The sequence below is a fragment of the Vicia villosa genome, linkage group LG1 (assembly GCF_029867415.1).
Source record: "Vicia villosa cultivar HV-30 ecotype Madison, WI linkage group LG1, Vvil1.0, whole genome shotgun sequence".
Taxonomy (NCBI): Eukaryota; Viridiplantae; Streptophyta; class Magnoliopsida; order Fabales; family Fabaceae; genus Vicia; species Vicia villosa.
This window is the reverse complement of record NC_081180.1, coordinates 242,620,439-242,631,802: the sequence shown is the minus strand read 5'-3', so window position 1 is coordinate 242,631,802 and position 11,364 is coordinate 242,620,439. Positions and strand designations below refer to the sequence as shown.

The window sequence follows — 11,364 nt, the reverse complement described above, 5'->3', positions numbered from 1 at the left end:
GAGTTTCATTATTTACTCATCATGATCATCATTTATTTATAACTTATACTAAGTTGTGTGTTGTAATGTCTCCAAATAATAAAACAATGATCATGTCAACTCACGTTAATTTGTGGTATTTTTTTAATTCAATTTCATAAATCAAAATTATCAACCATGCTTTCATATTCATGTGGATGCTCTCTATTTTCCAATTTGGGGATTCTTTAGTTATATACATGTTTGTATGATTATCAGGTTTTCAAACTTTTGACGGCAAGACAAGAAATACTTTTAGCGGCGACACGATATATCAACAAATGAGTGTCAAGTAAAATATGTGGTGCGGTGGTGTTTAGGGGCACACTTCAGTGATGGTGTACGGGGAAACGCTAGAAAACTTTTCAATCTCGACAATAAAGTAGGAAAATACGTCATAACATAATAGCTACTTTGCATGATCATGAGTCAAACGATCCTACTTTGCATGGTCATGAGGAGTCAGATGGGATGGAAGATGAGTATTTAAAGAGTGATGGAAGATGGGTTATTATGTCTAAAGTGCCATTTTTGTTGAGTAAGCCTGCTGTAACAAGCATAAATGAGGTAATTCAAGAATTATATAAAAAACCTGGAAAACATTTGGATAACTTGTGAAAAAGGATAAGGATAAATTTTAAATTTTAAGTAGAATGCATCTGGGATATAAGAGATGAAGTTGAGGTTGAGTGTATTTTTTTAATTAGAGTATCAAGTTTATCTTTTGACATGCATCATCTAGATTTTTTTTTTAAAAGATATATTGAAAGGGAGAACTAAGGGTTCTCCAACCTGATTGCACAAGAAAAATCAGCACAAAAAAGAGAAAATTACAATCAAATAAACTTATTAGAAAAAAACAAACGGATCTTTTATGAACTCATAAAACGAACAGTTGGAGTGTGTAATTTTCCCGCAAAAAGACCATTTCCAAACCATGTACTTAATGTTCCAAACCGTATCGTTAAAATTCCAATCTTCCTCCCGGAAGCACACACCATTTCGAACCAACCATAACGTCCAATTAGTAGCAAGCCACACGATGTCCACCTTGTTATTCTTAACCTTTTTATCCCGGAAGAAGCAATGTCAATTCATAAAATTCGACAAACACCCATCCTCCATACCACCCTCTTTACCCATCCAAAGAGCTATCTCATTCCAAATAGCCTTCACCACCCGACAACCAAAAAAAGAATGGTTTCTACTTTCTACTTCATATCCACAAAAAATCCACTTTAAATTATCTAAAGGTATATTTATACCTCTATACACCAAACAGTCCTTAGTCGGAATCCTATCAAGAAGAAGTCTTCATCCGAACGCCTTGATTTTGAAAGGCACCCCCGCCTTCCACAATAGCCCATACACCCCATCATACTTGTTAGGAGGCCCATCTGGAATGAAAACTTTTCCCAAAAAAGAGTAACAAGATGCCACCGAGAAAACTTCATCGGAATTAAATTTCCATGAAACAACATCTCTCCCTTCCCCCACTCCACCAAATTTGGCCAACACCGCCTTCAACCGAACTATTCCCTCCGAAACACCCCTCTCCGCCTCCAAATTCACGGAAACCCTGAAATCAACCCCACCTCCATCCACTACAAGGAATGTGCTTCCTAGCCACGTGAAATAGTGACGTAATTTTCACGTGTGTAAAATAAACCAGTTGTGACGTGTAAATCACGTCGCAACATATTTATAATATTTAAAAATAAAAAGTAACGTTAATCAAGGAGGAGAGTCAGAAAGATTTTTAAAAAAATGTTGTGAAGTGTAAAACACGTCGCAACTAAAAAAAAATTGAAAAACAATTGGCGTCAGATATGCACATGTGGGGAAGTTTAGATTTTTCAAAATTCAGTTGTGACGTGTAAATCACGTCGCAACTCAAAATTGCAAAAACCCAAAAACTTCAATGCCAGAGTTGACTGACAAGGAGCAGGTGGCTTGTAACCGTTGGTTTGTTGCGACGTGAATTTCATTTCGCAACGTGGCGATGTGGAAATCACGTCGCTAAAATGTTTACTAACTTTCCCAAAACGCTTCTTCTTCCCAGCCTTCCTCTCTCTCGTTCTAGAAACACAAAAAAGCTCCTCTTAACCAATTCTCTCCCATTCTCTCAAATTTTACTAAATTTCATCCTCTTCCTTCCCAGTCGTAAAATATTTAAGATAATATAAAAATATTTTATAATTTTATGTTATTTTATTTAATATTTTCATTTTGGTATATTTTATTTCTTTGTGTTTTAAATTTTTTTAGGTGTAATATTTATGATTGAATGAGCATTTGAAGAAGATATTTGAAGATTATTAAAAGATTAATAAAGGAAGATATAGGTTTTTTTGCCATTTTATTTTTTTTAGTTTTTATTTTATTGATGAATGTTAGTTTTGTAGAAAATTAGAGTTGAATGTTAAAAAAATTGATGAATGTTAGTTTTGTAGAAAATTAGAGTTGAAGGTTTAAAAAATTGATGATTAGAGCTGAAAGTAGATTGTTAAAATAGATTTGTGAATACAAGATTACACTCAAAGATGTTTTTGATTTATGGCAAACTCAAATGAGCATTTAAAACAACAAGGAGGAATTTGATCACTCATGAAAGCACAAGGTGATCCACTATGCATATAAGTCGACTCAACACAAGCTGGACATGAAAAATGCAGAAAATCAGCAGTTAGGTCGACCTACTGTCAACCTAGGTCGACCTAAAATGAAGGAAAATCCATATACCTCTGCTAGGTCGACTCACAGACCATTTAGGTCGACTCAAAATGAAGAAATCTTCACATCAGTCTGCTAGGTCGACCTACATGGCAACTAGGTCGACCTAATCTGTGAAAATGTCCCCAGAATGCATCAGAAGAGGATTCTGGTCGACCTACTCCTTCAACAGGTCGACCTAACTGGGAGAAAAATTCTGCAAGCTCTGTTAGGTCGACCTAAGCACTACAAGTGGTCGACCTAACTGATCAAGAAAGTTCAAAAATCAGTTTTTCTTGGTTCTAACTGTTATGCAATCATATATATTGTGCAAGGGTAATTATTCAAGCAACACCAACGACTGAAAGATACACAAACGCTTCTCATCTTCGTTCTTCATCATCTCCAACACAATTACACATAATCATTCTTGCGTTGCGGGTTAGTGATGAGTTCGATAACGTCCATGGAACGGAATTGAAGATTCCTAGTGGGTGAAGGTTTGTGGGGTTTGTTGGTGAATAAAATCTGCGGGTTTTGTCCTCCAAGACGGGTGGTTCTTGGGGGTTTTTATCAAGAGGCGTTCATTGAGGATTCGGCTGAGTGTAACGATTGAGGAACGGGGAGTTCAAGGAATCAAGACACTGCAGAAGGGAATCAAAGTGAAGCTCTTGGATAACCTTGATCTGGGTCAAGATTAAGGGGGAAGAAGATTCAAAGGATCGACATAATTGGTTTATCGTTTATCGCTTTGTTATCTTCTTTGTATATACTTCTTTCAACATTAATGAAAGATTACCCAATTTCAATTTGGAATTGGGGGCAGACGTAGTCGTAGCGAGGACGATCGACGAACTGCCTAAACAAATATCGTGTTCTTGTCGCTTTTACTTTCTCTCTTACTTTCTGTTCATAATTGGTTATAAGTGCAAAATTGATCAACGATTCGAGTGTTAAAATTGTGAATTAAAGTTCTGCACAAACATCACAATTCACCACAACTTGAATCACTATCAATTTGAACGTATCACCAAGTGTTTGTGTTTTTGCTTAATCCAATCTTACTGCATTGCAAATCAAAGTTGTCAATCTAGAAGTTAATTGGATTTCAGTTGTTAAACGTATTGGTTAGCTATCATATTACTTCACCATCAATTCCACTTACTCTTTGGTTTTGAAACACATACGACCTTTGCAATAGCGGTCCAGAATAGACGCAAGTCGATTCAGAACCGCTTTCGCTCGAGTCTGTAGAAAAATCTGTAAAAACTTAGTGAGATCTATTCACCCCCCCCCTCTAGATCTATAGGCCAGCGTCTAACAAGATTGAATATTAAATTTTGATGATTAGAGCTAATGAAAAATTGATGAAATATATTAGGTATAATAAGTGTGTATATTATAAACAAAATATTATTAGAAATGAAATATATTAGGTATGTATATTTAAAATAAATAGAATAAAATTAAAGTATGAATTTATAGGTTATGAAGATGATGTAGATTAAGATGACAAACATATGAAATTCGGTCACAAAAGATACAATTTAATCACAGAACAATTTTGGAACCAATTTTTTAGTTTTTAATATTTTTGGTTATTACTTTTTGTAAGTTAATATTTATGACGTTGAAAAGCATTTTTTATTTGGAAAAGATTAATTGTTTCAGTTTTTTTTTCTTGATTGGAAATTGTATAAAGAACAACTACCATTACAAAAAAAAAACTTATATTTTATTTTCAATAGTTGATAAGCTTTTTTTATTTTAAAAATAATAATTTTAGATAGAATATAGTAATTATAAGAAACTATGTATTTAATTAATTATCTAATTTTTATTGTTTATATCAAAACTATTTTATAATTTAAAATACATTTTTAAAGATGAACTCAAAATCCTGGTCAAATCTTGTCCTACCAGTTTCCAAGTCATCTCTTAGTTAGGAAAAGAATTTCAACGGGATAAGTATGATAGGATAAGTTTTAGAATTAATTTTTCGTAATATGATATTTCACTTATTACTAAAATGAGATAAGATATGTTACTATTATGCACCAAAAGAAACCTTAATATTATTAAAATTATAGTTTTGACACGAGTTTATTTGTCTAGTTATTATCCATTAACCAAGGAGACATTGACTATACATCATTTCATATTTTTATCTGGTTAAAAATAATTCATTACATGTTTTTGGTAAAATCTACAACTATTTAAAAAATTACAATTAATGAATAAATGATAAACATTTAATTTGTTTTGAAAATTCAAACATTAATTTAATTTAAAGACAATTTATGAATTTACATATAGTATAAAATATACATATTCCATATATATATATATATATATATATATATATATATATATATATATATATATATATATATATATATATATATATATATATATATATATAGAAAATTCAAATATTTATTAAAACTTTATTCGAATACCAGATTTTTTTTAAGCAAGGATTATATACTATATATATATATATATATATATATATATATATATATATATATATATATATATATATATAACATTTATTTTGAGTATACTTATACATATAATCTTAATATTCATAATTTTCTATATATTAATTTATTGATGTAAATAAAGAAGTTTATGTTACAAAAAAAAATCAATATAAAAACATGACTAGAGCATCAACAATTTTCACCAAACACTTAGAATTTTTATATTGTCAATTAAAATGGGTTCATTTTATGTATTGTGTATCTTAGGTTTAGTACTTATTATTGGTAGTAGTGAGGTTGCACATGGCCAAGACTCCGCAGACGACTACGTGAACGCCCACAACGCAGCAAGATCAGCAGTAGCACTTGAGGGTTTCATTATTCCAAATATTCATTGGAATGCCACTGCCGCTGAAGCTGCCCAGGAATATGTTAATCAACACAAAGACTGTAAGGTGGATGTGTCCGATGGTAAGGGTTATATATTCCCTTTCGGAAAGAATATCGCGGTGAGCACGAAGGACATAAGTGGCGTAGAAGCGGTGAAATTGTGGGTGGATGAAAAACCATATTATTTTCACTATGGAAACTTATGTTACCGAGAATGTCGTCATTATGTCCAGGTGGTTTGGTCTGCTTCAAAAACTGTTGGATGTGCTAAAGTGGGATGTGATAATGGAGGCACACTGGTTGCTTGCATTTATACACCTCCTGCCAACTTTGCTAGTGAATCACCATACTAAGAGTTTCATTATTTACTCATCATGATCATCATTTATTTATAACTTATACTAAGTTGTGTGTTGTAATGTCTCCAAATAATAAAACAATGATCATGTCAACTCACGTTAATTTGTGGTATTTTTTTAATTCAATTTCATAAATCAAAATTATCAACCATGCTTTCATATTCATGTGGATGCTCTCTATTTTCCAATTTGGGGATTCTTTAGTTATATACATGTTTGTATGATTATCAGGTTTTCAAACTTTTGACGGCAAGACAAGAAATACTTTTAGCGGCGACACGATATATCAACAAATGAGTGTCAAGTAAAATATGTGGTGCGGTGGTGTTTAGGGGTACACTTCAGTGATGGTGTACGGGGAAACGCTAGAAAACTTTTCAATCTCGACAATAAAGTAGGAAAATACGTCATAACATAATAGCTACTTTGCATGATCATGAGTCAAACGATCCTACTTTGCATGGTCATGAGGAGTCAGATGGGATGGAAGATGAGTATTTAAAGAGTGATGGAAGATGGGTTATTATGTCTAAAGTGCCATTTTTGTTGAGTAAGCCTGCTGTAACAAGCATAAATGAGGTAATTCAAGAATTATATAAAAAACCTGGAAAACATTTGGATAACTTGTGAAAAAGGATAAGGATAAATTTTAAATTTTAAGTAGAATGCATCTGGGATATAAGAGATGAAGTTGAGGTTGAGTGTATTTTTTTAATTAGAGTATCAAGTTTATCTTTTGACATGCATCATCTAGATTTTTTTTTTAAAAGATATATTGAAAGGGAGAACTAAGGGTTCTCCAACCTGATTGCACAAGAAAAATCAGCACAAAAAAGAGAAAATTACAATCAAATAAACTTATGAGAAAAAAACAAACGGATCTTTTATGAACTCATAAAACGAACAGTTGGAGTGTGTAATTTTCCCGCAAAAAGACCATTTCCAAACCATGTACTTAATGTTCCAAACCGTATCGTTAAAATTCCAATCTTCCTCCCGGAAGCACACACCATTTCGAACCAACCATAACGTCCAATTAGTAGCAAGCCACACGATGTCCACCTTGTTATTCTTAACCTTTTTATCCCGGAAGAAGCAATGTCAATTCATAAAATTCGACAAACACCCATCCTCCATACCACCCTCTTTACCCATCCAAAGAGCTATCTCATTCCAAATAGCCTTCACCACCCGACAACCAAAAAAAGAATGGTTTCTACTTTCTACTTCATATCCACAAAAAATCCACTTTAAATTATCTAAAGGTATATTTATACCTCTATACACCAAACAGTCCTTAGTCGGAATCCTATCAAGAAGAAGTCTTCATCCGAACGCCTTGATTTTGAAAGGCACCCCCGCCTTCCACAATAGCCCATACACCCCATCATACTTGTTAGGAGGCCCATCCGGAATGAAAACTTTTCCCAAAAAAGAGTAACAAGATGCCACCGAGAAAACTTCATCGGAATTAAATTTCCATGAAACAACATCTCTCCCTTCCCCCACTCCACCAAATTTGGCCAACACCGCCTTCAACCGAACTATTCCCTCCGAAACACCCCTCTCCGCCTCCAAATTCACGGAAACCCCGAAATCAACCCCACCTCCATCCACTACAAGGAATGTGCTTCCTAGCCACGTGAAATAGTGACGTAATTTTCACGTGTGTAAAATAAACCAGTTGTGACGTGTAAATCACGTCGCAACATATTTATAATATTTAAAAATAAAAAGTAACGTTAATCAAGGAGGAGAGTCAGAAAGATTTTTAAAAAAATGTTGTGAAGTGTAAAACACGTCGCAACTAAAAAAAATTGAAAAACAATTGGCGTCAGATATGCACATGTGGGGAAGTTTAGATTTTTCAAAATTCAGTTGTGACGTGTAAATCACGTCGCAACTCAAAATTGCAAAAACCCAAAAACTTCAATGCCAGAGTTGACTGACAAGGAGCAGGTGGCTTGTAACTGTTGGTTTGTTGCGACGTGAATTTCATTTCGCAGCGTGGCGATGTGGAAATCACGTCGCTAAAAAGTTTACTAACTTTCCCAAAACGCTTCTTCTTCCCAGCCTTCCTCTCTCTCGTTCTAGAAACACAAAAAAGCTCCTCTCAACCAATTCTCTCCCATTCTCTCAAATTTTCTTCTCCCATTCTCTCAAATTTTACTAAATTTCATCCTCTTCCTTCCCAGTCGTAAAATATTTAAGATAATATAAAAATATTTTATAATTTTATGTTATTTTATTTAATATTTTCATTTTGGTATATTTTATTTCTTTGTGTTTTAAATTTTTTTAGGTGTAATATTTATGATTGAATGAGCATTTGAAGAAGATATTTGAAGATTATTAAAAGATTAATAAAGGAAGATATAGGTTTTTTTGCCATTTTATTTTTTTTAGTTTTTATTTTATTGATGAATGTTAGTTTTGTAGAAAATTAGAGTTGAATGTTAAAAAAATTGATGAATGTTAGTTTTGTAGAAAATTAGAGTTGAAGGTTTAAAAAATTGATGATTAGAGCTGAAAGTAGATTGTTAAAATAGATTGAATATTAAATTTTGATGATTAGAGCTAATGAAAAATTGATGAAATATATTAGGTATAATAAGTGTGTATATTATAAACAAAATGTTATTAGAAATGAAATATATTAGGTATGTATATTTAAAATAAATAGAATAAAATTAAAGTATGAATTTATAGGTTATGAAGATGATGTAGATTAAGATGACAAACATATGAAATTCGGCCACAAAAGATACAATTTAATCACAGAACAATTTTGGAACCAATTTTTTGGTTTTTAATATTTTTGGTTATTACTTTTTGTAAGTTAATATTTATGGCGTTGAAAAGCATTTTTTATTTGGAAAAGATTAATTGTTTCAGTTTTTTTTTTCTTGATTGGAAATTGTATAAAGAACAACTACCATTACAAAAAAAAAAAACTTATATTTTCTTTTCAATAGTTGATAAGCTTTTTTTATTTTAAAAATAATAATTTTAGATAGAATATAGTAATTATAAGAAACTATGTATTTAATTAATTATCTAATTTTTATTGTTTATATCAAAACTATTTTATAATTTAAAATACATTTTTAAAGATGAACTCAAAATCCTGGTCAAATCTTTTCCTACCAGTTTCCAAGTCATCTCTCAGTTAGGAAAAGAATTTCAACGGGATAAGTATGATAGGATAAGTTTTAGAATTAATTTTTCGTAATATGATATTTCACTTATTACTAAAATGAGATAAGATATGTTACTATTATGTACCAAAAGAAACCTTAATATTATTAAAATTATAGTTTTGACACGAGTTTATTTGTCTAGTTATTATCCATTAACCAAGGAGACATTGACTATACATCATTTCATATTTTTATCTGGTTAAAAATAATTCATTACATGTTTTTGGTAAAATCTACAACTATTTAAAAAATTACAATTAATGAATAAATGATAAACATTTAATTTGTTTTGAAAATTCAAACATTAATTTAATTTAAAGACAATTTATGAATTTACATATAGTATAAAATATACATATTCCATATATATATATATATATATATATATATATATATATATATATATATATATATATATATATAGTATATAATCCTTGCTTTAAAAAAATCTGGTATTCGAATAAAGTTTTAATAAATATTTGAATTTTCCTATATATATATATATATATATATATATATATATATAACATTTATTTTGAGTATACTTATACATATAATCTTAATATTCATAATTTTCTATATACTAATTTATTGATGTAAATAAAGAAGTTTATGTTGCAAAAAAAAATCAATATAAAAACATGACTAGAGCATCAACAATTTTCACCAAACACTTAGAATTTTTATATTGTCAATTAAAATGGGTTCATTTTATGTATTGTGTATCTTAGGTTTAGTACTTATTATTGGTAGTAGTGAGGTTGCACATGGCCAAGACTCTGCAGACGACTACGTGAACGCCCACAACGCAGCAAGATCAGCAGTAGCACTTGAGGGTTTCATTATTCCAAATATTCATTGGAATGCCACTGCCGCTGAAGCTGCCCAGGAATATGTTAATCAACACAAAGACTGTAAGGTGGATGTGTCCGATGGTAAGGGTTATATATTCCCTTTCGGAAAGAATATCGCGGTGAGCACGAAGGACATAAGTGGCGTAGAAGCGGTGAAATTGTGGGTGGATGAAAAACCATATTATTTTCACTATGGAAACTTATGTTACCGAGAATGTCGTCATTATGTCCAGGTGGTTTGGTCTGCTTCAAAAACTGTTGGATGTGCTAAAGTGGGATGTGATAATGGAGGCACACTGGTTGCTTGCATTTATACACCTCCTGCCAACTTTGCTAGTGAATCACCATACTAAGAGTTTCATTATTTACTCATCATGATCATCATTTATTTATAACTTATACTAAGTTGTGTGTTGTAATGTCTCCAAATAATAAAACAATGATCATGTCAACTCACGTTAATTTGTGGTATTTTTTTAATTCAATTTCATAAATCAAAATTATCAACCATGCTTTCATATTCATGTGGATGCTCTCTATTTTCCAATTTGGGGATTCTTTAGTTATATACATGTTTGTATGATTATCAGGTTTTCAAACTTTTGACGGCAAGACAAGAAATACTTTTAGCGGCGACACGATATATCAACAAATGAGTGTCAAGTAAAATATGTGGTGCGGTGGTGTTTAGGGGTACACTTCAGTGATGGTGTACGGGGAAACGCTAGAAAACTTTTCAATCTCGACAATAAAGTAGGAAAATACGTCATAACATAATAGCTACTTTGCATGATCACGAGTCAAACGATCCTACTTTGCATGGTCATGAGGAGTCAGATGGGATGGAAGATGAGTATTTAAAGAGTGATGGAAGATGGGTTATTATGTCTAAAGTGCCATTTTTGTTGAGTAAGCCTGCTGTAACAAGCATAAATGAGGTAATTCAAGAATTATATAAAAAACCTGGAAAACATTTGGATAACTTGTGAAAAAGGATAAGGATAAATTTTAAATTTTAAGTAGAATGCATCTGGGATATAAGAGATGAAGTTGAGGTTGAGTGTATTTTTTTAATTAGAGTATCAAGTTTATCTTTTGACATGCATCATCTAGATTTTTTTTTTAAAAGATATATTGAAAGGGAGAACTAAGGGTTCTGCAACCTGATTGCACAAGAAAAATCAGCACAAAAAAGAGAAAATTACAATCAAATAAACTTATGATAAAAAAACAAACGGATCTTTTATGAACTCATAAAACGAACAGTTGGAGTGTGTAATTTTCCCGCAAAAAGACCATTTCCAAACCATGTACTTAATGTTCCAAACCGTATCGTTAAAATTCC

At 31.6% G+C, this 11,364-nt stretch overlaps 2 protein-coding genes across 2 annotated transcripts; both read left to right on the top strand.

Annotated features, from left to right (window-relative positions):
* Positions 1–5,452: 5,452 nt before the first annotated feature.
* Positions 5,453–5,959, top strand: LOC131597895 (pathogenesis-related protein 1-like). The gene has a single exon (XM_058870556.1). The coding sequence runs from the start codon at positions 5,453–5,455 to the stop codon at positions 5,957–5,959; it is 507 nt and encodes a 168-aa protein (XP_058726539.1).
* A 3,906-nt stretch (positions 5,960–9,865) lies between these two features.
* LOC131597887 (pathogenesis-related protein 1-like) lies at positions 9,866–10,372 on the top strand. The gene has a single exon (XM_058870549.1). The coding sequence runs from the start codon at positions 9,866–9,868 to the stop codon at positions 10,370–10,372; it is 507 nt and encodes a 168-aa protein (XP_058726532.1).
* Positions 10,373–11,364: the final 992 nt, after the last annotated feature.

Excerpts from the sequence above, each read along its gene's own strand:
- LOC131597895 (XM_058870556.1), top strand. The coding sequence starts at position 5,453 with ATGGGTTCATTTTATGTATTGTGTATCTTAGGTTTAGTACTTATTATT.
- LOC131597887 (XM_058870549.1), top strand. The coding sequence starts at position 9,866 with ATGGGTTCATTTTATGTATTGTGTATCTTAGGTTTAGTACTTATTATT.